This window comes from Schistocerca cancellata, chromosome 10 (assembly GCF_023864275.1).
Source record: "Schistocerca cancellata isolate TAMUIC-IGC-003103 chromosome 10, iqSchCanc2.1, whole genome shotgun sequence".
NCBI classification, from domain to species: domain Eukaryota; kingdom Metazoa; phylum Arthropoda; class Insecta; order Orthoptera; family Acrididae; genus Schistocerca; species Schistocerca cancellata.
In genome coordinates this window covers 209736700-209764550 of record NC_064635.1, presented here as the reverse complement: position 1 = coordinate 209764550, position 27851 = coordinate 209736700, and the positions used below count along the sequence as shown (strand labels likewise).

Below are 27851 nucleotides of genomic sequence, written 5' to 3'. Positions count from 1 at the left end.
CAGATCAGTCAATCATCCAGACTGTTGCCCCTGCAACTACTGAAAAGGCTGCTGCCCCTCTTCAGGAACCACATGTTTGTCTGGCCTCTTAACAGATACCCCTCCGTTGTGGTTGTACCTACGGTACGGCCATTTGTATCGCTGAGGCACGCAAGCCTCCCCACCAACGGCAAGGTCCATGGTTCATGGGGGTACACTGCCCCTTCCAATTCATACCACCATCCAACCGTGATCCTTCCCCTCTCCCGTCTAAACACCCACTGGTCACCTTCCTCGAATTCCTTACCTCCAACTTAGCTTCATCAACATTCCTCCCAGGTATCGTACTCAGAACACCAACCTTTCAGTAGAAGAAAGAAGATCCACACACTACCTCAAAACAAATTCTGAGCAAATCATCCTAACTGCAGATGATGTTCTCACCACTGTTGCTATGAATCATTCCTTTTACTGCCTGGATGTCTACACGTCACAGTTGATGCCGCCTCCTTATACACCAACATCCCTCATGCCCGTGGTCTTACCACTATTGAACACTACCTTTTGCAATGGCCTTCAGAATCCAAATTCATTACCTCATTCCTCATACAGCTTACTAACTTTACCCCAGCCCACAACTACTTCCCCTTTGAAGGAAAGGTAGCGAATGGCAATTATGGCACTATATGGAGGGGGAGGGGGGGGGGGGGGGGAGTAAATCTGTTACAAACTATGGCGTGAACACACTTCATTCAACACATAAACATCACTACGGAAATTTGGATTTAGGTAATGACATGTTCGATATGCTTGCCATAATTAGCGATGATGTAGCGCAGACGACGAGTGAAATTCTGTATGACCCGCTTTAAGTGTCAGAACATCAATGCTATCTATAACATCCTGAATGGCTGTTTTCCGCTCAGCAATGGTTTTGAGGTTATTGCTGCACAATTTGTCTTTAATATAATCCCACAAAAAGGAGTTGCATGTGTTCAGATTTGGGGAATATGGTAGGCAATCAACGCCCATGCGAATGGCCTCTGAGCACACAGAGCCAGAATGCAGCTCACAAAGTGCTCCTCCAGGACATCAAACACTCTCCCGCGCTGATGGGGTCGAACTCCATCTTGCATGAACCAAATCTTGTCGAAATCAGAGTCACTTTGGATAGTGGGGATGAAATCATCTTCCAAAACCTTCATGTACCATTTGGTAGTCACCGTGCCATAAGGGAATATTGCACCGATTATTTCATGACTGGATACTGCATACCACACACTCACCTGCCGAGGGTGAAAAGATTTCCCATTCGTGAAATACGGATTCTGAGTCACCCAAATGCTCCAATTTAGCTTATTGACGAACTCAGCCAAATGAAAGGGGGCTACGTCACTAAACTGGACTATACCAATTCCCATCACGCCCCACAGACAAACGGGCAGTTTGGACATCCTAACACAAGCTGCTTAGAAGATATGGCAATTTTATTTCATAGAGTTCAATAATTGTCACCCGGTATACAAACAAATGAGGGGCACAGCCATGGGCACCTGCATGGCACCCTCCTAAACCAACCTTTCTATGACAGGGTGTATACGGGGACAAAGAAAAAAAATTAACTAACAGTAAAACGAATCAAAAGTAAACAGTTGTGACTTTACACTCATCGGAGACAATTCGAAGTTATGAAGCATTGCATAGTCTATCTAAAGCCTTTGACACATTTTGCTGTTGCCAGACACTTGCATGAGCACTGTATGTCGTTGTTGTATATGGCGCATTTCCTTTGCAATTTAAGTTATTTTCGTTTTTTCTCTCATTTATGTTTCACTGTTGAAGTATTATTCTGCAGTAGCAGGATACAATAATATCCTTTGTTAGAGCATCGGTTCTTACCAGTCAAAATTACAAAAATTTAACTGAAAACTAAAACAATGAAAAATTCCCGGAATTCTATAAAATTCCCGGGTTTTTCCCCGGATGAAAAAATTCCCGGGTTTTTCCCGGATATCCCAGTTGTCCCAGGTCGTATACAACCTGTATGAGCAAACTAGGACACTCTCCTAACCTCCGAAAACACAAAACCCCATCTGCTTCAGGTTTATTGATGATATGGATTCAGGGCCAAGACACTATTTTGTTCCTTCACAATCTCAACAGATTCTCTCCCACTTGCTTCACTGGGTCCTCCTCAATGCAGCATGCCACTTTCCTCTTCCTCTCTGATGGCTCCATCTGCACCTCTGTCCACATTAAACCCACCAACCACCAACAATACATACATTTGGACAGATGCCATCACTTTCAGACCAAAAAATTCCTCCTATATAGCCTGACCACCCAGGAGCCTGACCAACCGGGGACAGCACATCTGCAGTGACAAAAATCCCTTGCTCAGTACACCAAGGGTCTCACCATGGTCTTCACAGACAGGCACTAACCCCCAGACCTTGTCGGCAAACAGATCTCCCGTGTCACTTCCCCTCACACCCCCATTTTTTCCATCACCCACAAGAAGCAGCCACAAAGGAATAGCCTCTTCATCACCCAATACAACCCCACACTGGGACAACTGAACACATTATTCACCAGGACTTGGACTACCTACTAAAATGCCCTGAAATAATGGACATCCTACCAAAGATACTTCCTACCCCTTTTAAAGTGGTGTTCCATTACCCACCCAGGCTCCACAACGTCCTAGTTCACCCCTATGCCACTCCCAATCCCAACCCCTTGCCACAAGGATTATATTCCTATGGAAGATCAAGGTGCAAAACCTGCCCAATCCACCTACCCAGCACTTCCCATTCCAGTCCTGACTCAGATTTATCCTACCCCATCGGACACCAGGCCACCTGTGAAAACAATAATGTCATTTACTAGCCCTGTTGCAATCATAGCACAGCTTTTTATGTTGGTATGATTACCAACCAGCTGTCCAGGATGGACAGCCACCGCCAAATGTGGTCAAGAGCAAAGTAGATTACCCTGTGGCATAACATGCAGCTGAACATAACACACTTTATTTCAATGGCTGCTTCACTATCCAAGCGATCTGGATCTTTCCCTCCACCACCAGCTTTTCTGAACTTCGTAGATGGAAGTTACCCTTACAACACATTCTCTGCTCCCGTAATTATCTCGGCCTCAACCTACCATAACATACTGTCTGTACATCCTCCACCCAACAGTTTCCACCCCCTCTGACCTATCTTCGCCTCCCCACTATCTCCAACCCGTTGTCACCCTCTGCCAATGCACTGCCCGTCTTTCCCCACTTCCCTCCTTTTTTCCCCCACCTCTCTGCACTACAACCTCCTGATGCGGCAGCTGTTGGCATTCTAGTCCCTGCACACTCCACCAGACAGTGTTCATCTCTCTCCCCACTTGCACACTACTATCCCTTCCCTTCCTCTGCCCTCTTCATATTGCTGCTTGGGTCCCACTGCGGTGTCGCAACTAGTGTGCGATTGCCCATTTGTCTATTAAAAGCTTTACTTCAGAATGTATGTGAGTTGCAATGTAAGCCAGTAGAGTATTATACGGTCAGTAACGGACGAGTTGTGTCCTGCAGAGTGACGTCACCATCATCTGTTGCAGCTGCTCGCGTGAAAGCAGTGGAGTAGCGGCGCTGGCAGGCCACTTACATTATACGAAACTAAAAATATTAATAACTAATAAAGGAATAACCTGAGGAACGTCATATTTGATGTACAACCCTCGGTTGTGAAAACAAACAATATGTCAAAGTCTGAGATCAAAAATGGTTGTATTTTGGAAGTTAGTTAAAAAAAAAAAAAACTTAATTTTCCAACAGTCAAGAATTTAAATAAATACAGTGATGTAATAGTTCACCTTCAGTGACTATTTATGATGATCTGATAACACTTTCAGTGTCCATATATAAATTTGGAAAGTTTTTAGTTTCAGAAAACCTCTGTGACTTTTCTATAATAGTCAGTCACGATAAAAGCTTATATATTAATTGTGTTCAAAAATGTGTAATAACTGGGTGCCTGGTAATGTGTGGGCTTACGTCATAAAATTTACTTGTTTTTTTGTACAAAGTGGAAATAAATATGTTCTGGTGCATTGAATGATATTCCAAGAGTAACATATTTTTTAAATAAGAAGAGAGAGAGAGCAAGAGTGAAAATTTCTCCTTCCTAGCAGTGAAATCTTCGGAGAAGCGTCCGGTGCTAGCAGAAGACATCAGCACTGCAAGAAAGCAGAATCAGCATTCTTCGACAAGTAAGTCGACGAAAACGCTTAAGCTGTATAGAGAGAGCTTAACATTACACCGAGCCACCGCACTAGACACCCTATTTTAGATGAATGGGCAGCATAATACATTAGCGACGAATTATAAGAAGAACCCCGCACCTCATGGCCACGGAATTTTCTTTTGTGCTTTGCTGACGCCTTAATTCTCTCTCTTTTCTTTGCAGGGGTGTTTACTTGCTTTAACAGTCTCTTATCGTATGTTTGCTAATCAGTGTTTTCAGGTGGGCATTGCAGAAATTTTCTTTGCTTTTGTACTTACTTTCTTGCTTGCCTTGTCTGTTTATTGCATTTGTCTCTTCCAACATGCCCACCCCAACTATCCAACCCCTTGCTGAGGTGCCACAGCTGCCAGCATTAGATGCAATGCAGCTAGTGCAGATGTTTCAGTTTCAGAGCCAGCAAATATCCTCACTGCTAAACACAATACAGCAGCTCCCGGCAAACCAAACTACTAATGCAGCACAAGAAACACCCACTCCCAGTGCTATGCCGCTTTTTCGCCAGTTTCATGAACAAGAAGAGGAATGGCTCGAGTGGTTGCATCAGTTTGAAGCCCTTGTAATTGCTCACAACGAACCAGGTACTGTGAAACTCCCCTATTTCTTTTCTACAGTAGAAGTGCAGTGTTCCGCCTCCTATAGAAGTTATTTCCTAACATCACTCCGAGTTAACTTTAGTATGATCATGTTGCAGATTCCTGGTACCTCCATGTCCAAATACTGGCATGGAGTTTGAGTCGGGTGCATTCACTTCACATGACTGAACCACTTCAATCTCAAAGCACTCATCCTCTCCTCTGTAGTCAATGTCACCTGCAGGTGTCTCCTAGTTTTTTTGTAGAGTTGACCTAAGGAACTTCATTTCACATGCTTATATTTGCACGCTTCTGACTATACATCATGACTGGCAAGAAATAAGTTTTATACATGGTCTGTTTGGCTCTTAGAGGGACTTCCTTGTCCCAGATTAGATTTTGTACTTGGTGGAAGAAGGTAGATCATTTTGTTATTCTGTTTAAGACTTCTAGTTTGGAGCTTCCATCACATGATATGATGCTACCCAGATAATTGAAGCTTTTCACACATTCAACCTTCTCCCTCTCAAGTATGATGTTACAAGGTGTGGGTGTCCTGCTCATCTTCATTGCTACTGTGTTCTTCTTACTCACAGTTAACTCTAATCTTTTAAATTTTGTGTTCCAGTAATCTAGTTTCCTCTGAACCTCCATTTCTGTCTCTCCCCAAATGGCGATGTCATCAGCAAAAACAAAAGCACTGAGATCTCCATAAAGGGGAGAGCGAACTGCCTTGCTGAACACCTTTCTTTGTCTTAAACCATTTTGATCTTCGACCTTCTACTTTTACACTGCACTCACAACCATCGTACAGCATTTGGACTTTTTAAATTAATGAATGAGGAACATTATGTTTTCTCGAGCATTCCCATATTTTATCCCTTGGTACACTGTCATATGCTTTTTCCAAATCCACAAATATTACTAACAAGTCCTTTCCTTTTTCCTAATACTCCTCCATTAACTGACAGAGGGAGAAAATGACATCTATTGTTCCCCTATTACTTCTGAACCCATGCTGCTGTTCCTGTAACTGGTGTTCTAGAATTTTCCGCAATATTTTTTTCTATGACCTTTTCCATTATCTTAAGGCAGTATGATAACAGTGTGATTCCTCGGTAGTCGGTGCATTTCTTTTTACTACCTTTCTAGAGCAGTGGTATTATAATTCCTTACTTCCATTCATCCAGCTCTTTGTTTTCTTTCCATATCACCCCTAGCACCCGGTGTAACCATTATATTCCATGTAACCATTGTATTCCATGGATTCCTGCGGCTTTAATCATATCCGCTGCCAGCTCATCTACTCCAGCCACCTTCCCACTTTTAATCTATTTCGGGGAATTCTCAGTTTCTAACCAAGAGACTGGATCCTGCTCCTCCTCTAATTCAATGACTTCGGTGTGACTTTCTTGTGCACCTTCCCCACTGAAGATACTTGTCACTAGTGGGTAACAGATTTGTAGGGTTTGGCAAGGAAGTGCAAATTCAAATGTGGTTGTGGCGCTTTACATTTAGATGTTATATTGCGTGATGCGATTGTGTACAATGTAACTGATGTCAAACTCAGAGAACAGATTTTGAAACAGTCCAATCCATCATTTCTGTAAGTAGTGCAAATACTAGATCAGTACGATTCAGGTGCCCTGTCAGCCGATAAATTTGAGCAGCCAGCAATTTGTTGGGTTGGCTCCCTTGTTTGCGACTGGCCCTTTCGGCAGCAGCAGCTTGCGCTCACCACGATGCATAAACAACTCTCCACACCATGTAAGCAGCTCACTAAACAGGCAGGTACACAGGCGAACAATTATGTCATGCCCTCAGTGTTATTCACGAGACTTTGGGCCTCCAGTGGTACTCTATTTTACTTATTTTATGTTTACCGTAAGATACTTGTTTAATTTTTGGCCAAAAGAAATCCAAATCCATGTTGTGGAATAGTGTTTTGTTTCTCCACTAGACAGTGCCACAAGTTCCTACAAAAATTCTTACACACACACACACACACACACACACACACACACACACACACACACACACACACGTCATACTAACAAATGTAAATCCACCTGATGATGAAGGTTTACACCTTTGAAACACGTCATGGAAATAAACAGTCACTGGTAACAGTAAACTTTTTGTTTCATTTAATGTCAATAACAGTGACAGTAAAGCCTAATCTAAAATGTTTGCATTTAAAGTTATGCTTGTGGCAAGAAAGGAGATGACCATGTTTGCAATGGAACAAACATAAGAATTCAGTCCACTCACAAAAATCTAGTCACAAGGCTCATGTCATTAGCAAAACTAGCAAGTGAGCAGTTTCTTCTGTGCTACACCAGTTCCAACAAACTTTTTCTTCAACTGCTTCTTTGGGAAAAACTGGGGAAATTTCAGTTGCACATAGGTGCCACTGTTACATTGCTGAATCTTCGCATGTATGAAATGTTAGGCTCGACATGCACGTCTAAAACTAGCATACACCTGGTGGCTTATAATTGACTAGACATTCCCATTCTCGGAAAATGTACTGAATATTTAGGTAACATACATTCTCATCTCTTGGCCTCATCCCTTGCGTAGCATAAAGAGCTCTGTAGTGCGCCGATACTTCGCACATTGGTGAAGCCTTGCTATACAGAAAGGTGAGATTCTTGTTCAAAATGACAGTGGACAGTCACGTGTTGATCCCTCAAGCTTTGCAAAAAGAAATGTAGCAGTTACTTCACCAATGATTCTGGGGGATTGTTAGTTCAAAACAGATAGTGCATCAACACTGTACTTGGCAGCGTACGGACACCCAAACAGAACACAGGACATCACAGTGTCACGCATGTGTGGAAAATCAGTCTGCTCCACCACAAAAATTCTCTGCTTGGCCTAAGTTGCAATCACCATGACAACATGGGCACACAGACTTTGCAGGATCTTTTTGGAACATCTGTCGGTCGAGTGTGGTTGACTCTTATAGGAAGTTTCCTTTTGCTGTGCCAATGAACTCGACGTCTTGTAGCACAATTCAGGTGATGATGTCTATTTTTTGCCTCCAAGATTTGCCTGAAGTAATAGTGTTGGACTATGGACCTCAGTTCACATCAAATGAATTTGAAACACGCTGTGAATGCAATGGCATCCAGCATCTCACTAGTGTACCGTTCTATCCACAGTCAAACGGCGAAGCGGAACATTTTGTCAGAACCTTCAAACAGCAGATGGCCAAACTTTGATCCGCACACACCAGGGATCAAGCATCGCAACTGTTTTTCGCCTCCTATCGTTCGCACTCACGAGATGGCCCATCGCCAGGAGAACTGCTTCACGGCCGCCGCCAATGGACACTGCTCCACATTCCTCTGCATCCGGCACCGAAGGAAGGCCGCAAGTATTATTTCGCGCTGCACGATATTGTGTTTTACACGGTTTTTAGTGGCAGCAAACAGTGAACACGAGGTGAGATTGTCTGTGCACTTGGCACTTGCATCTTACCATTTCAGGTCCAGACGGCTAGTAGCACCAACGTCACTATCAACTTTGCCACTGTCATGTGCACGGTGATCCTTCTGTGTCTCTTCCCCAGATTCACAGATCCCGAGGACATCGCAGCCACAGCGGCCGCCAGAGGGCGTAGTCATAATACTGCGGGTCGACCCCCACGGAGACGGAGTCTCCTCCTCCTCCTCTGCCACCTCTCATCCTACTGATGCAGCTGGACCCACCCACAGTGCAGAGCCAACACCTTCTACATCTGATTATTGGTATCAGGAGGTGGATGTGTACCCTTCTGGTCATTTTTTGGGCACGTTTCTGCTACAGCAAAGACTGGACGGTGGGGTACTGCCGGAAGCTCGACGTCCCTTCTGCGACAGTTGTTGGTCTAGCAAAGTGCCCACCCTTCTGCCTCCCCCGCCATTGTCAGGCACCCTACACGATGACTGTCCATCGCTTTGGGGGGCACGAATGTTCCAGCATAACGACAAGTGCCAGCACAATGATGAAGAACGGAAGAGCAGAAAGGGCTGTGAGACGATGTCAGCCGATAGTACACCGACTAGGACGACACCGAGATAGGAGAGGCATCTACACAAAGAGAATACAAGTGCCGCACCACCTAGCCGAGAGGCAGTAGAAGACGAGCCATCGTGCAAATGCAACAGCAGTGACTTATGAACTGAATTAGTTTGCTTGTATTGAAATTGTATATACTGAAGGACATCGATTACTTGCATATCGCCATTTGCCTTCGACACCTTTTTGAATACGCAAAGTTAAATATTCTCAGTTTAACTTCCTGTAATAAACTGCATTAATATGATTCGCTTGAATTGTTATCGAGGGATCTGAGAAAACAGCTTCCTAGGCGCCCTATGTTAGACAAATGGGTAGGATACAATACTCATACCTGTAAACAATCATCCTCCTAATATGCAACAAGCAGAATTGGTTCATTTGCAGATGACAGTGGCATTATAATCAGTCCAGGCATCCTTACAGAGACAGAAGACGTGCTAAACAATGTTCTTCAAAATTTCATTGACTGGTTCTTTTGTGAATAATTTCACTTTCAATTTTAAAAAGACACAATGTATTCAGTTCAGCATATTCAGTAGTAAGTGTATCAAATGACAAGAAAACAATAAATAGAGTGGAAACTTCAAAATTATTACATCCATACTGACAAGAATTTAAACTGGAAAAAGCACATTTTAGAACTCCTAAAACAACTTAGTTGATCCACATTCACACCAAGAATCACTGCAAATCTTGAGGAGAGACAAATCAGCAAGTTGACCTTTTTGCATATTTTCAATCAATGTCATACAAAATAATATTCTGGGATAACTCATCTTTAAGAAAGAAAGTAGAAAGAAAGTCACCATTGGTCAAAAATGTGCCGTAATTATAATATATCGTGATCACCCATGATTATCTAGTAGACACCTATTTAACGAGTTGGGTATTCCGACTACTGCTTCACAGTATATTTATTCCCTTGTGATGTTTATTACAAGTGAGTAAGAAACCATGACGTACATAATTAAAATACCAGAAGAAGAAATGACATTCATTACTCACATTAAGGTTGTCTTTAGAGTAAAATATATATACAAAAGCGCTGGCAGGTTGATAGACACACAAAGAAACACAAACATACACACAAAATTCAAGCTTTCGCAACAAACGGTTGCTTCGTCAGGAAAGAGGGAAGGAGAGGGAAAGACGAAAGGATGTGGGTTTTAAGGGAGAGGGTAAGGAGTCATTCCAATCCCGGGAGCGGAAAGACTTACCTTAGGGGGAAAAAAGGACAGGTATACACTCACGCACACACACCTATTGGAATGACTCCTTACCCTCTCCCTTAAAACCCACATCCTTGTGTCTTTCCCTCTCCTTCCCTCTTTCCTGATGAAGCAACCGTTTGTTGCGAAAGCTTGAATTTTGTGTGTATGTTTGTGTTTGTTTGTGTGTCTATCGACCTGCCAGCGCTTTTGTTTGGTAAGTCTCATCATCTTACACACACACACACACACACACACAGCAAAGTAAAATTTGAAAACAAGCTGCAAAAGCCTCTTTTTGACCGAAAAACAACCTTATGATTGTAATCATATTTAAAAATTAATTTGCAGTGTAAATGTGAAATGATTCATTCCATATCATTACAATTTATTAGGCACGTGATCCATAAAACTAACTGATAGTCTGAGTTCATCGTAACCTTGCTTACACAGTTTTGTTGTAGGTTATTCCATATCAAGCAGTACCCTCTCCGCAATCTCAGATTTTGTTCAAATTTGTTGTGCAGAGTTGCTAAATTACCAACACAAGACCTATAAATATATAATTGGGTCATTCCATGCCAAGTGGTCTAAAGGCTCCCACATGACCCTCATGGATTTTGATGAAATTTTGTATGAACATTCACACATGTTCTCAATGAACACAGGTAAAGTTTCAGTTTCAGAAATACAATACTTTCGGAGATACAGTCACTTGTTTAAGACCATAGCACAGCTTTCTATAGAGCGTCCTTGAATTTTCAGCAACTTCGAGATGAGATATCTCTGTATGTATTTGCATGAAAGAAACAAAACTTGGCCATCTTATACAACTTTTAGAGCTCTTTAAAGTAAAATATTAAGAAAATGATTTCTGAGCAATTTTCATATAATTTGAAGCAAAGTTGGGCGAAAATAAAACTGTTAAAAACAAACTTTAGTGTTTTATACCTCCAAAAGTAATTGTGGGATGTACGTGAAACTTTGCACACCATAACTCACCAACACTAGGTCTTAGAATATAAAATTTCATTCTCCTATTGCTTTTCATTATTTCACAAATCTGGGGTGAAGTTGACAATTTTTCAAAAAGTGCTAAAAATGGGTACTTTTACTCAAATTTTTCAAAAAAGTGTTTTCTCCAAACTCTTCTAAACTATGGCCATTAGAAAGAGCATATTCTAAAATATCTAGAAAAGTGGATTTCGTTTTGCAATGCAAGCATATAAAGCCCCAAAAAGTAGCATCATCAAAGAGGCGCACTGGAAGTTTGACACATTTTTGTGGCACTCATATTATACCGGAAATCTTTTATTTTGCCTTATACATGTTTATTAATGTCTGGGATAAGTGAAATAAGAAGTCCTGATGAATAGGACCTAGCTTAAGTCTGAATAGAAAAAGAATAAAAATAGAAACAATGTTATTTCTTAATTCTCTCTCTCTCTCTCTCTCTCTCTCTCTCTCTCTCTCTCTGCCACACACACACACACACACACACACACACACACACACACACACACACACACAAAATTATTATTAAGAATGAATGTAAATCGTAAAATTTATTTGCATAATCATCTAATTATTAGTTGCCTGTTTAGTGAACAACACCAGCTTACTGACGGAAAAGAAGTATATAAATGAGTTGCTATGGTCCATGGTGGCTTAACCACTGCTAGTTTCATTTCACCTGAGAAAACCAGCATTCCCACTGCCATGGGGGCCACGCCCGATAGCTTACCAGCAACAGCCACGGGTGGGTTTCTTTACCACAGGATCCCAAGCCTGATAAGGGTTTCTTCACACAGGTTCCCAAGCCTGATAGTAAAATTATTTAAGTGCCCTGTGTAAAATTAGAAGGCACTCTTGGGTTCCTTGGATTGTTTCCTCTAACCTTAGATTGTTTCCCAGCACTTGTCACTTCTTGGTGGCCAATAAAATTAATTTGCTGGAACATGTGGATGCATAAAGTTTATTAATGCATCCCTTTGCTCTGTGGAGGTCTCTCAGATATTCCCAATCCACCAAACGTTTTCATAGATGCATGCAACGTATTGTCCTGGTTGGAGAGCAGACATTAATATGCCTCCTTCATTGCTGTGACCCATTTTAGCTACAAAAGATGAACAATCATTTTAAACTCTGCTGACCTAAATTGTTGTTTCATCAATAGGTAAAAAGTGATGATTTTCTCTAGTACCTGCTACAGTTTGTCCAAGTTTAAACCTCTCTTCTTCTGACAATATTTTTTTCAATTTCATCTTTACTGACGAAAACAAATTTAATTCCATTAATGTTTTCAGAGCAGAAGTTAAACAGATTTAGGGGAGTGAGAATTTGTCCATTAAGTGGCCGTTGCAAGCTTGCTCTTGCTGCTAACCGCTTTGTTGTACCTCCAATCCCATCGCAAGGTGATTTCCCATGACTAGTAGCAAAAAAAATCCATTAGGCTATCATTCCAAAATCACTTATGATAGCACAAATTTAGGAAATTCTTGAAATTTTTATATTGGGCCATCAATGAAATAGTGAATGTGGGATATCTGTGCAAACCGTGCTTTTATATATTTGATGAGCTCCTTGTGAAAAACGTGAACTGTAATAGTGTCATGCCGCAAACCATCACTAATAATTTACAATTCTGTTTTTAATCACATTTTGAGCCTTTTGAATTTTCTTCTTCACATATTGAGGCTTATCTCTGTAGCTTACTGTTCTCTTCAGGGGTAAAATACCGATAGACAATAAGCTACTATTTAATTCTTCTTTTGGTGTAAAGTCCTCATCAGAATGTGATGATGAGGCTGATAAAGCTTCATCCAAGTGTTTATTTAAGGTAGTCCTGCAAGCAGGACAAATTTTCTGACCTGGCTTTATGTTATTAACAAGCTGCTTCTTCAACATATCAGAAGCCTTATTAGCTGTTTCAGTATTAAGAGTGCGAACCCCTGCCTTAACATTATGATTCACCTTCCCAAAGGGATTGAAGCATTTTTTTTGTAACCTCTCATATTGTGTCAATAACAGGGCTTCATGGTGTAGGCAAACTTGAGAGGTATTGTCCAGCTTTGCTTCAGAACATCGGACCAACAACTCTTTTTCCTCATCACTAAAATCCGCAAACCATTTAAAAGCAGATTTTTTGGCAAAAAAAGTGACATGACACTTTGTTCCACTATCTCCATGCCCAATTGAGTAGGAAGGTATGCTGTTCCCTTCTGCATCCATCTCTGATCAGTACGTAAATAATGTATTTGGCCTCTAAGTGCAAATTATAATCTGCTTAAATTTCAGACAAATTGCTACTGAACGAAATTATACACAATGTATAATGTTGTTGTTGTTGTCGTCTTCAGTCCTGAGACTGGTTTGATGCAGCTCTCCATGCTACTCTATCCTGTGCAAGCCTCTTCATCTCCCAGTACCTACTGCAACCTACATCCTTCTGAATCTGCTTAGTGTATTCATCTCTTGGTCTCCCCCTATGATTTTTACCCTCCACGCTGCCCTCCAATGCTAAATTGGTGATCCCTTGATGCCTCAGAACATGTCCTACCAACCGATCCCTTCTTCTGGTCAAGTTGTGCCACAAACTTCTCTTCTCCCCAATCCTATTCAATACTTCCTCGTTAGTTATGTGATCTACCCATCTAATCTTCAGCATTCTTCTGTAGCACCACATTTCAAAAGCTTCTATTCTCTTCTTGTCCAAACTATTTACCGTCCATGTTTCACTTCCATACATGGCTACACTCCATACAAATACTTTCAGAAATGACTTCCTGACACTTAAATCTATACTCGATGTTAACAAATTTCTCTTCTTCAGAAACGCTTTCCTTGCCATTGCCAGTCTACATTTTATATCCTCTCTACTTCGTCCATCATCAGTTATTTTGCTCCCCAAATAGCAAAACTCCTTTACTACTTTAAGTGTCATTTCCTAATCTAATACCCTCAGCATCACCCGACTTAATTCGACTACATTCCATTATCCTCGTTTTGCTTTTGTTGATGTTCATCTTATATCCTCCCTTCAAGACACCATCCATTCCGTTCAACTGCTCTTCCAAGCCCTTTGCTGTCTCTGACAGAATTACAATGTCATCGGCGAACCTCAAAGTTTTTATTTCTTCTCCATGGATTTTAATACCTACTCCAAATTTTTCTTTTGTTTCCTTTACTGCTTGCTCAATATAGAGATTGAATAACATCGGGGAGAGGCTACAACCCTGTCTCACTCCCTTCCCAACCACTGCTTCCCTTTCATGCTCCTCGACACTTATAACTGCCATCTGGTTTCTGTACTAGTTGTAAATAGCCTTTCGCTCCCTGTATTTCACCCCTGCCACCTTTAGAATTTGAAAGAGAGTATTCCAGTCAACATTATCAAAAGCTTTCTCTAAGTCTACAAATGCTAGAAACGTAGGTTTGCCTTTCCTTAATCTTTCTTCCAAGATAAGTCGTAAGGTCAGTATTGCCTCACGTGTTCCGGTATATCTACGGAATCCAAACTGATCTTCCCCGAGGTCGGCTTCTACTACTTTTTCCATTCGTCTGTAAAGAATTCGTGTTAATACTTTGCAGCTGTGGCTTATTAAACTGATTGTTCGGTAATTTTCACATCTGTCAACACCTGCTTTCTTTGGGATTGGAATTATGATATTCTTCTTGAAGTCTGAGGGTATTTCGCCTGTTTCATACATCTTGCTCACCAGGTGGTAGAGTTTTGTCAGGACTGGCTCTCCCAAGGCCGTCAGTAGTTCCAATGGAATGTTGTCTACTCCGGGAGCCTTGTTTCGACTCAGGTCTTTCAGTGCTCTGTCAAACTCTTCACGCAGTATCTTATCTCCCATTTCATCTTCATCTACATCCTCTTCCATTTCCATAATATTGTCCTCAAGTGCATCGCTCTTGTATAGACCCACTATATACTCCTTCCACCTTTCTGCTTTCCCTTCTTTGCTTAGAACTGGGTTTCCATCTGAGTTCTTGATGTTCATACATGTGTTTCTCTTATTTCCAAAAGTCTCTTTAATTTTCCTGTAGGCAGTATCTATCTTACCCCTAGTGAGATAAGCCTCTACATCCTTACATTTGTCCTCTAGCCATGTCTGCTTAGCCATTTTGCACTTCCTGTCGATCTCATTTTTGAGACGCTTGTATTCCTTTCTGCCTGCTTCATTTACTGCATTTTTATATTTTCTCCTTTCATCAATTAAATTCAATATTTCTTCTGTTACCCAAGGATTTCTACTAACCCTCTTCTTTTTACCTACTTGATCCTCTGCTGCCTTTACTACTTCATCCCTCAGAGCTACCCATTCTTCTTCTACTGTATTTCTTTCCCCCAATCCTTTCAATTGTTCCCTTATGCTCTCCCTGAAACTCTGTACAACCTCTGGTTCTTTCAGTTTACCCAGGTCCCATCTCCTTAAATTCCCACCTTTTTGCAGTTTCTTCAGTTTTAATCTGCAGGTCATAACCAATAGATTGTGGTCAGAGTCCACATCTGCCCCTGGAAATGTCTTACAATTTAAAACCTGGTTCCTAAATCTCTGTCTTACCATTATATAATCTATCTGATACCTTTTAGTATCTCCAGGGTTCTTCCATGTATACAACCTTCTATTATGATTCTTAAACCAAGTGTTAGCTATGATTAAGTTGTGCTCTGTTCAAAATTCTATCAGGCGGCTTCCTCTTTCATTTCTTAGCCCCAATCCATATTCACCCACTACGTTTCCTTCTCTCCCTTTTCCTACACTCGAATTCCAGTCACCCATGACTATTAAATTTTCGTCTCCCTTCACTATCTGAATAATTTCTTTTATTTCATCATACATTTCTTCGTCATCTGCAGAGCTAGTTGGCATATAAACTTGTACTACTGTAGTAGGTGTGGGCTTCGTATCTATCTTGGCCACAATAATGCGTTCACTATGCTGTTTGTAGTAGCTTACCCGCATTCCTATTTTCCTATTCATTATTAAACCTACTCCTGCATTCCCGCTATTTGACTTTGTGTTTATAACCCAGTAGTCACCTGACCAGAAGTCTTGTTCCTCCTGCCACCGCATTTCACTAATTCCCACTATATCTAACTTTAACCTATCCATTTCCCTTTTTAAATTTTCTAACCTACCTGCCCGATTAAGGGATCTGACATTCCACGCTCCGATCCGTAGATAACGACATCCTCTTGAGTAGTCCCCGCCCGGAGATCCGAATGGGGGACTATTTTACCTCCGGAATATTTTACCCAAGAGGACGCCATCATCATTTAATCATACAGTAGAGCTGCATGCCCTCGGGAAAAATTACGGCCGTAGTTTCCCCTTGCTTTCAGCCGTTCGCAGTACCAGCACAGCAAGGCCGTTTTGGTTATTGTTGCAAGGCCAGATCAATCAATCATCCAGACTGTTGCCCTTGCAACTACTGAAAAGACTGCTGCCCCTCTTCAGGAACCACACGTTTGTCTGGCCTCTCAACAGATACCCCTCCGTTGTGGTTGTACCTACGGTACGGCTATCTGTATCGCTGAGGCACGCAAGCCTCCCCACCAACGGCAAGGTCCATGGTTCATGGGGGGGACAATGTATAATACCAATGAAAAAATCTAATAAGAGATATATGCTATAAAAGACACAATCAAAACAATTTTTTGTAAATTAGATTACGAACTTCGATGGTCTTACGAATCACTTAACAAGCCACACTCAGTCAAGAGAACCCACTCACTATGCTGCAAACACACCACTGAAATACTGATAGTTCAAACAAGGTTCTGAGTGTTAAAGTAATTGTTGCCATTATATTTTCTAAAAACAGTGAATCTTGTGAATTTTCTCTGTGAAACTAGTGGTTACGTATTTACCATGATAGTAGGCTACATTTAAGTGTGATTAAATACAAAATTAAAACTCTTAGATGTTTAACCAACCAATTTCACATGTTTCCCTAATAACTTTAAGACAAAAATTCACAGGTTACAACACCTAGGTATTATAATCTCTGCAATATTGATTGGAAAATTTACATCACTTGATGCACGATTCAAGCAAACCGATTCTTTTTTGGAAAAATGTTTTATACACTCCTGGAAATGGAAAAAAGAACACATTGACACCGGTGTGTCAGACCCACCATACTTGCTCCGGACACTGCGAGAGGGCTGTACAAGCAATGATCACACGCACGGCACAGCGGACACACCAGGAACCGCGGTGTTGGCCGTCGAATGGCGCTAGCTGCGCAGCATTTGTGCACCGCCGCCGTCAGTGTCAGCCAGTTTGCCGTGGCATACGGAGCTCCATCGCAGTCTTTAACACTGGTAGCATGCCGCGACAGTGTGGACGTGAACCGTATGTGCAGTTGACGGACTTTGAGCGAGGGCGTATAGTGGGCATGCGGGAGGCCGGGTGGACGTACCGCCGAATTGCTCAACACGTGGGGCGTGAGGTCTCCACAGTACATCGATGTTGTCGCCAGTGGTCGGCGGAAGGTGCACGTGCCCGTCGACCTGGGACCGGACCACAGCGATGCACGGATGCACGCCAAGACCGTAGGATCCTACGCAGTGCCGTAGGGGACCGCACCGCCACTTCCCAGCAAATTAGGGACACTGTTGCTCCTGGGGTATCGGCGAAGACCATTCGCAACCGTCTCCATGAAGCTGGGCTACGGTCCCGCACACCGTTAGGCCGTCTTCCGTTCACGCCCCAACATCGTGCAGCCCGCCTCCAGTGGTGTCGCGACAGGCGTGAATGGAGGGACGAATGGAGACGTGTCGTCTTCAGCGATGAGAGTCGCTTCTGCCTTGGTGCCAATGATGGTCGTATGCGTGTTTGGCGCCGTGCAGGTGAGCGCCACAATCAGGACTGCATACGACCGAGGCACACAGGGCCAACACCCGGCATCATGGTGTGGGGAACGATCTCCAACACTGGCCGTACACCACTGGTGATCGTCGAGGGGACACTGAATAGTGCACGGTACATCCAAACCGTCATCAAACCCATCGTTCTACCATTCCTAGACCGGCAAGGGAACTTGCTGTTCCAACAGGACAATGCACGTCCGCCTGTATCCCGTGCCACCCAACGTGCTCTAGAAGGTGTAAGTCAACTACCCTGGCCAGCAAGATCTCCGGATCTGTCCCCCATTGAGCATGTTTGGGACTAGATGAAGCGTCGTTTCACGTGGTCTGCACGTCCAGCACGAACGCTGGTCCAACTGAGGCGCCAGGTGGAAATGGCATGGTAAGCCGTTCCACAGGACTACATCCAGCATCTCTACGATCGTCTCCATGGGAGAATAGCAGCCTGCATTGCTGCGAAAGGTGGATATACACTGTACTAGTGCCGACATTGTGCATGCTCTGTTGCCTGTGTCTATGTGCCTGTGGTTCTGTCAGTGTGATCATGTGATGTATCTGACCCCAGGAATGTGTCAATAAAGTTTCCCCTTCCTGGGACAATGAATTCACAGTGTTCTTATTTCAATTTCCAGGAGTGTACAATTGAATCAAAAAATTAGGTCTTCATTTTCCACTTGTAAATATTTACAATTTTGAGAAGTACAAAAAATATGAAGCTATTATTCATTGAATTCTTTATGATCTCTCTCTCTCTCTTTTTTTATTTTTACAAATGAGATGACTTTTATGCAGATGAACACTTACGATAAAAGCAGAAAGCTACTTCTCAGAGTTTTCAAGTTTTTCTGACAGTCTCATTGCCTATTTACCAGATCTTTTTATTTCAATTATCCAAGGCACTAATAAACATTTACTAGGCATAATAAAAGGTTTCAGGTATAATCGGAGTGCCAGAAAAATGTGTTCAAACTTCGAGTGCACCTCTTTGATGATGCTACTTTTTTGGGCCTTATACGCTTGCATTGCAAAACCAAATCCACTTTTCCAGATAGTTTAGAATATGCTCTTTCTAATGGCCATAGTTCAGAAGAGTTTTGAGAAAGCACTTTCTTGAAAAATTTGAGTAAAAATACCCATTTTTAGCACTTTTTGAAAAACTGTCAACTTCACCCTAGATTTGTAAAATAATGGAAAGCAATAGGAGAATGAAATTTTATATTCTAAGACCTAGTATTGGTGAGTTATGGTGTGCAAAGTTTCACGTACATCCCACAATTACTTTTGGAGATATAAAAAAACCAAAGTTCGTTTTTTTTTTTTTTAACAGTTATTTTTTCGCCCAACTTTGCTTCAAATTATCTATATGAAAATTGCTCAGAAAATATTATCCCAAAGGTATATAGCACGAGTTCTTTTATATAGTTGGTTTAGAAACTTACTTTGGTGACATAGTAAATTTTGTCGCCTTTGAATTCACATTTTTTCAGACGCACTGGAGTGAATTTGGCCAAAAAATATTTGCTGTCTAAGTAAGCGATTTTTGAACCATTATAACAAGAAGGGACGTGTGTGATTCACACTTGCATTAGCTACCATTTGAAAGAAAGTTTCTCTTTTTCTATAAAATATCAGATTTCTGTAACTACTTTATTTTTCCTTGAACGTCTCTAATTTTTCAGTAAATTTTCTCGTTGGCGAGGCACAACTGGTTTCGAACGTATACTAAAGACTTACCACAATGGACATCATGAACTCTGTATCCGTTTTATCAGGTACACTAATGCTGGGCATTTCTGAACAACTAGATTGATTAGCTTCTGACATTCTGTTACTTATTATAAATGGAAATGGTCTCACTTCAACAACACAACAACTTAAATAAGAGCGGGAATTGTTCCACCAAAGTGCTTATAAACTTACAGCTACCACCTATCAGCAACCATCTTTGGAAAGTGCAGAATGTCGATACATTCAAACAAAAGACAAACATAGTGACAGAGGAACTTTGAATTGGAACATCTTTAGAATATAAGATCGCATCTAATATCTATTGATCCATCACTAATCGTGGTGTCTGCACTGCGGCACGTCAATAAGTTTGTCGTTTGAAAAGAAAGGGAAGGGTTCGAAGTAGTCGTACACAGAAAGGACTAAACGTATTGAAAAGCTGAGACCATTTGATATGTTGCAGTTTTTTTGGTAAGTGCTTGTTCTTTCTGAGCAACTGCGAAATATTTCGTCCGGTTACGAATGCTTCCTTTGTTTTGTTTCGGAGGCATTATGTACTGTTATACTGCTGGTGATTAAGTAGCAGTTAAGTAGTACAGAAGTAATAGTTACAGAGACAGTAAGCGTAAATGAAGTAACCCAACAGATAACTTTCTAGGACTTCACATACAATGACGCTGCAGTATCTGCAATTACATTTTGTACGACACATTGGCCTAGCGAAGAGGTGCAGTGGTTGAGCCACCCAACTCTCATGAGCGAGGTGGCTGCTTAAAAGTCCCCTCATGTCATCTCGTTATCAGTTTACTGTTGTTTCCAAGCCAAAAGCGAAATGGTTAAAGAAAGAAAGGGGGGGGGCACCGTCCGCAATGTGGTGGTTTGCGCATGTGCAATTTATTGAATTTTAAAGTGGAGCTACTTTATCGCTGGGGGATAAACTTGCTCGAACTCTGAAAAAAGATTCACCCAGCGTAGCACCTATTCTAATAAACATTCCTGAACGATTTTGATTTCGTCACTTCTACTATCTCATATGTTTTGAGTTATTCCGCCATTCGCTATCGTGGACTTTTCTGCTAAACATATCTGTACTACAAGAAGTGTTTTACGACCAAAAAACTACTTAAGCCTATGGTAACTGACGTTCTTTTATGTGTAGGAATTAAGTTTTGTCTAATTTATAGGCAAAAAGTTGTAATGAACACGTTATCACTGTTTGATCCAAAGCAGTCATTGAGGTTACTTCCTCGGAAAAATGATGCAGCTTTGCATCACTGCCAAACTGTAGCATTTTCATTACTTTTGCTTTATACTTGGTTCAGTGTGGGTTAAATCTTATTACATTGAAAATAAGTATTGCTAAGAGATTAATGGTGTTACAGTATGGTGTGAATGCAAATGTGTGTCTCAAATGTGTGTCTCAAAACGTTCGTTTACTATTGTCCTATAGTGTAACATAATAAATTTCAAAGAGGGTAACATTGTTCCAATCTATTATCCTGTCTTAAAATAATGTTTATGGCAAGCACAGCAAAGTAATCTGTTCCAGGCGTTACTTTGCTCCAATTTTGAAAAAGTAAAATTTCAAAAATAAATCTTTGATGTCTTTCAAACCATACAACTCCCAAGTTGCGATATCAACAATGTAGGAAAAGATAGTGCTACTTTCCATAAAGATGACACGTTAAGTCGTAGACAAGCACAATTAAAATACAATTATGTGTAAGCTTTCACTCACAACCTTTGTCAGAAAAAGACACTCACGCCATTGGTTCACACAAGCAAGCACACCTCACGCACACAATACCACCAACTCTAGCAGCTTGGACCAATGGCTTATGTGAAAGTGTCTTAATTGTGCCTGTCTGCAACTAAATGTCATCTTTACAGTAAGCATAAATCTTTTTTTTTTCCCCTCCATTGCTATCTTTGATGTCCTTGTTTGTTACTATATGGTTTTTACATTGTTTTAGAATAGACCAACCTCATTTTCAAATGTCATTTTACAGAACTAGTATGCATTACATGTCTTTGTTTGAAAAACTGTCCAAAAGTAGAGCAAAGTAACCCTATCCTATAGAACCTGTTCAATAGCTTGAATTGTATTTTTGCTGCAGCAAATGTGTAACCCGTCAGTATCTTCAAACTGAGCTAAGCATTACAGATATGTGGTTACAGTATTAAGTGTCAGTAGGAAAATGTACATGTTAAGTATGATTACTTTCACATCTTTTTGAAATGACTGTAACACTGAATTTTAGTCTCCAGCTACAGTTTGCTCCAGTAGATGCTGTACCAGCACATAAATGAAGCAAAACCTGCAGACAGATCTGTATATTAATAAAATAAAAGCTTAGACACTGTGAGCATGTGCAGTTGATGGAAACACAACACTTTAACTTTTTGTGTCAAAAGAATCGTATAAGCCGCCATAATGCTGACCAGCCAATGTATTCTTTATGTCAGTTATAACAATATTATGAAAAGGATAGTTCAACTCATCAAGGAACAATGGATGCGTCCAATTCCACCCCTCTGCTTTGACCAATGACATCAGTAATATAGTGGAAACAACCATAACAAACAAACTCCCATACCGCTCCCACCACATCATCACGTAAACGTGACAACAAACACGAAAATAGATTAAAAAAAAAAACCAAACAGATATTCCTCCAAAAATATAATGGAAACTAACGGGACAAGTGGGATAAATTGGGGGTTTTTGGGAGGGACAAACTAAATACAAACACACGCCACTACACCAAAATAACAAGACCCCACAAACTTCCCAAATTCCACTACACACAAAATCCACTGGAATCGACCACTTCCATTGACCTATATAGGTCAACAGAAACAACTGATACCACACTAGAAATGTCAAAACTTTCACCACCCCCACACTTAATCCTGCCACAAAAAAAAGCCAAGAAAATCAAAATTGGAATCGAACACTTCCCTTGGCCTATTATCCTTGAGATCTCCACAGATAGCCATCCCTGGTTCAAGACACCGTATCTTGAGTAAGCCTCATTTCTTCACGACATGCTGAACTCTTCAGGCAACAGGCCGAAAAGCTGAAGAAATTTTACTAGAGACAACACACTGTCCCCCATCATTGCCGACTACCGAAAACTGTTGTCAGTCGTATCTGTACTTACAAAAGATATAAACAAAGCAATTTACCAAAATTCACCCACGACGAACAGAAAAAACTACAATAATGTCGACATAACAAAACTAAAATCGTTAACTCGCTGAAAAATATTCTGCTGAAAGCACAGTCACCACAGATACCACACACGTGCGAATGAACCCCATATGCCACATAAGACTACCCATAAACACACCACCAGAGAGAACCACCGACCACAATACGCCACCTAGAAACACGCCACACACGCAAACTAAACCAAAAACATTCCCTAACACACAAAACCCCCTGCGGGTCCGGGGTAAGAATAGGCCTGAGGTATTCCTGCCTGTTGTAAGAGGCGACTAAAAGGAGTTTCAACCGTTTCGGCCTTCCATGTGATGGTCCCCCTTGGGGTTTGACCTCCATTTTTCAAAATTCTACAGAAGTATGAGCCTTTTGAGGAAGGACGCCTTACGTGGTGTATCACTGGTCCTCAGTGCACTAAGACCTTGGCACTCAGCATTGTAACGGCGTTGTAACCACACCCACTATTCCTCAAATTGGGCCTAAATGCCGGATGGTTTGCACAAGTTATGCCCACAGTGCGTCCCCATCTGCACCTTGGGTAGCCAGCCCGTTGTGGTGGGGTCGTCATGTACCCTCTAGGTTGTAGCCCCCTGACAACACAGGGATCGTACTGCCGATACCTGAGCTGCACCCTCCCCACGTCGGCCAAGGAGTAGATGCCCGTCTCCTTGGGGCATCAGGACTCCCGGCAACAGTCATCCTGCCAGGTGGCCCTTGCTGAGGCTGGGTGGCGCCCGTGGGGAGAGCCCCTGGTCAGAGTGGGTGGTATCGGGGCGGATGTTTCGCAGATGAAACGTCAACATGTATCAGGTCGCTCTGCGGCCGAGTCTTTTAAAAAGAAAGGTACTGTCTCTGGTTCTGGTTCTCCTGCCCTTTCCCCCTTGGCCACTCCCTGGGAGGAAGGACAGGCCCGCCGGCTTGGGGCGAAGTACTTCCCCCGCTATTTAGTCTGTTCTCGGACCGATGGGGGGACGTTTGCCACCTCCAAGCCCACGTTCTTTGTCCAGCACATCGAGGACATCTTCGGGGAAATCGAGGCTCTCAGTAAATTCCGTTCGGGGTCCGTTCTTATAAAGACCACCTCCGCCACACAGTCGGCGGCGCTCCAGGCGTGCGACCGACTAGGGGACATCCCAGTGTCCATTGTCCCGCATCTGGCACTGAATAGGACGCAGGGGGTCATTTTTCATCGGGACCTCCTGCTGCAACCTGATGAGGAGCTCAGGGCCAACCTGGAGTGCCGAGATGTGCATTTCGCCCGGCGAGTCCAGCGCGGCCCCAAAGACCGTCGCATCGACACCTGGGCCATTATCCTCGCCTTCGAGGGGGACGTTCTCCCGGAGAAGGTAAAGGTGATGTGCTACCGGTGCGACGTGCGACCTTACGTCCCACCTCCTATGCGCTGCTTTCGGTGTTTGCGCTTTGGGCACATGTCGTCACGATGTGAGGCTGAGCCCCTTTGTGGCGATTGTGGACGTCCTCTTCGTGAGGAACTTCCATGCACCCCACCACCTCGGTGCGTCAATTGTCCTGGCATCCACTCGCCTAGATCTTTAGACTGCCCCGCATATCAGATGGAGAAGAAGATTCAAGAATTAAAAACTTTGGATCGTCTCTCTTATTCTGAGGCCAGGAAGAAATATGACCGCCTCAATCCCGTGACATTTACAGCTTCGTTTGCCTCAGTCGTGTCCACTCCTTCCACAGTATCCTCACCCCTATCTTGTCCCCCCTCCATCTCCTAACCCCATTCGAGGTCTATGCCTCCGCCTCCCAAATCCCTCCCTTCCAAATCCTCCTCCCTCGCGGACCCTGCCCCCTCTTCCCCAGGGGCCTCTTTCAACAGCTCCTTTAACAGTTTTACTCCCTCTTCTGTCATCTGGGGTGGCCTGTGCCGGCTGTCGGGCATTAAGGCCCACTCCTCGGTACCTGGCCTGACTTCAGGTAATGAGGTCCTTGTTGATCCTGTGGATGTCTCCAACGCCTTCGGCCACTTTTTTTGTGGAGGTTTCAAACTCCGCCCATTACCACCCTGCCTTCCTTCCCAGGAAAGAGGCAGAAGAGGCTCAGCGACGTTCCTTCCACTTGCTGAATCTGGAAATTATAATGCCCCCTTTACTATTCGGGAACTCGCACTTGCACTGTCCCGGTCCTCTGGTCTGGGGCCAGATGCCATTGACGTTCCAGATGCTGGCACACCTTTCTCCCCCCCCCAGGGGGTCCACAACTCTTTTGTGGATACGTGCGTAGCGAGCACGGGACCCCGAGCTAATGTGGCGTTCCTTCCTTTCCGGGCTGCATACCTTCCCTTTCCGCATCCTTCCCCATCCCTATCTTCGCCCCTCCTCCCCTCCCCTCTGGCTCTTTCCTTCCCTTTCTCCCCATCTGGGAGTATGGTTTGTGCCTACGTCCGGAGACGGACGCTCGTAAATGTACTGCATTCTTCGCCTTCCTTGCTTTTATGTCTTCTTCCTTCCTTTGTCCTTCTCTTTTCCTTACCTCTTCTCTTTACCCTTTTCTCCGCTGTGGCGTTTGAGACCTCTCTTCTTTCCTTTCCCTTTCTCTTTCTTCCTCCCTGTGCGTTTCTGAAGGCCGACCCACGCCTTTTGTGCGTAGCTGGTGACGGGGTAGCGCGTAATTCCCCGCCCCGGGTAGACAGGTAGGACACGTACGTACCCCCTGGTAACGGCCAGGCCCAGGGAGGGGTGATTACCCGAGCTGATACCTTCCGAAAGTGCCGATTGGTCCCTCCGTCCGTTTGTCAGGAGGTGTGACCTGAGGTGTGAACAATCACCTAAGGTGGGAGTGCCCTCAGAGAGGGCCCCCACAAGGGAGGAGCGCGCCATTGGAGACGCCGGTAATCATGGGGGATTCTTCCGCAATGGTTTCCTCACCTTCCACTATGTCTGCTCACAAACGTAAGTATACTGAGTCTCAGCCACAGACAGTTCTTCCATCATTGCCACAGTTCCTTGTTGTTTCTCGGTCTGACGAAGGTCACGACTTCTCCACGGTCAACCCTTCCATTATTCATAAAGGTGTCGACGCAATTGCAGGTCCTGTAAAGTCATGTTCCAGATTACGGAATGGCACCCTGTTGTTAGAAACCCACAGTGCCCTCCAGGCACAAAAATTGCTGCGTACTTCTCTGCTCCACACCTTCCCTGTCCGGGTGGAACCGCACCGTACCTTAAATTCCTCGCGTGGAGTCGTTTATACACGCTCCCTCGATGGTTTGTCTGACGAAGAAATTCAGCACTACCTGTCTGACCAGGGCGTAACGGCTGTTCATAGGGTTATGAAAAGGGTTGACACGAACATCATTCCAACCCGCACTGTCTTCTTGACATTTGACAAAGTTCAACTCCCATCGAAAATCAAAGCAGGCTATGAGATAATTTCCGTTCGTCCTTATGTCCCAAACCCTACGCGTTGCTATCGGTGTCAGCGGTTCAATCACACCAGCCAGTCCTGTTCCAATCGGGCCAAATGTGTTACGTGTGGCAAGGATGCCCATGAGGGTGCTTGTCCACCTCCATCCCCTCGCTGCATCAACTGTATGGGTGACCACGCTGCTTCCTCTCGAGATTGCCCCGTTTTTAAGGACGAAAAGCTCATCCAGGAAATAAGAGTGAAGGAAAAGGTGTCGACCTTTGCTGCTCGAAAATTATTCGCCAGTCGCAAGCCCACCGTGCCTCAGACAGGAAAATACAGCACTGTCCTTGCTTCTCCTCGGCCAACAAAGGAGGCGGCCACGCAGACTTGTGACCTCACCTTTAGTGCCACGGTCGTCAGATCGGCCAGCGCAAAGATCGCTCGTTCAAACTCACCACTTTCGCCTGCCCACTCTATGGCTCACCCTTCGTCGGGTTCTGCTAAATCTCGAGCCCAAAAGTCAGACGCCAAGTCTTCGAAAAAAGAGCATACTCGTGAAGAGTTTTTACGTACCGCAACTTCACAACCATCGGTTCCTCCTTCATCAAAACATCATACTTCCAAGAAGGCTACAAAGAAACCCAGTTCCTCTCCTTCTCCGCCAAGGTGTGTCCCATCTACAGCACCACCTGGCGGAAATCGCCCTCGGCCGTCTTCTGTGTCGCCGAGGCGCACTGCTGGTGGCCGGTCAACCGGCCGATCGCTGGTGGCAGGGGCTGCTCCTGACCAACCTATGGATCAGGATCTTCTGCCTTCGGCTGAATGCCATTCCATGCTGTCGGTCACAAGCTCTGAGCAGTCGTTGAGTTGACAGCAACCTTGGTCACATTCCTCCATTTTCTGTTCACCCTATGTCCATTATCCACTGGAGTATCCGCGGCATTCGAGCCAATCGGGATGAATTGTCGGTCCTCTTACGATCCTACTCGCCTGTCATCTTCTGTCTTCAGGAAACAAAGCTGCGTCCCAATGACAGCTTTGTTCTCCCTCATTTTCAGTCCATCCGATATGACCTCCCCTCTATTGAAGGCTCTCCGGCCCATGGAGGACTCATGATTCTTCTCCATGATACTCTCCATTATCACCCAATCCCCTTAAACAGTTCCTTCCAAGCTGTCGCCGTCCGTCTTTCCCTTTCTGGATACGCGTTCTCTCTTTGTACTGTATACATTCCATCATCCACACCAATGGCACGAGCTGATCTCCTTCATCTTCTTGGTCAGCTTCCACCCCCCTATTTGCTGGTTGGGGACTTCAATGCCCACCACCCGCTTTGGGGATCTCCACATCCTTGTCCACGTGGCTCTCTATTGCTAGACATCTTCCACCAAGCGGATCTAGTTTGCCTCAACACTGGGGTCCCCACATTTTTGTCTGCCTCCACGACAAATTTATCTCATTTGGACCTTGCGGTCGGTACTGTTCCGCTAGCTCGGCGCTTCGAATGGTTTGCCCTTGATG

The 27851-nt window shown here is 43.5% G+C and overlaps 2 protein-coding genes across 4 annotated transcripts in view; one reads left to right on the top strand and one right to left on the bottom strand.

The window, feature by feature from the left end:
- Positions 1–19918, bottom strand: part of LOC126106646 (uncharacterized) — a 201081-nt gene extending 181163 nt beyond the window's left edge. For both annotated transcript variants that reach the window (XR_007523379.1, XM_049913002.1), the window contains exon 1: positions 19736–19918. Coding sequence is in view for 1 of the 2 variants with exons in the window: in XM_049913002.1 (XP_049768959.1) it covers positions 19736–19825 (90 nt within the window). In the remaining variant the exon portion in view is untranslated. The remainder of the gene's footprint in view (positions 1–19735) is intronic.
- An 87-nt stretch (positions 19919–20005) lies between these two features.
- LOC126106644 (acid phosphatase type 7-like) overlaps positions 20006–27851 on the top strand; it is a 198895-nt gene continuing 191049 nt past the window's right edge. The window contains exon 1 of one of the 2 annotated variants that reach the window (XM_049913001.1): positions 20006–20157. Coding sequence is in view for 1 of the 2 variants with exons in the window: in XM_049913000.1 (XP_049768957.1) it covers positions 20184–20200 (17 nt within the window). In the remaining variant the exon portion in view is untranslated. Of the gene's footprint in view, positions 20201–27851 lie in introns of both variants that reach the window. The other variant, XM_049913000.1, reaches the window with a different exon arrangement.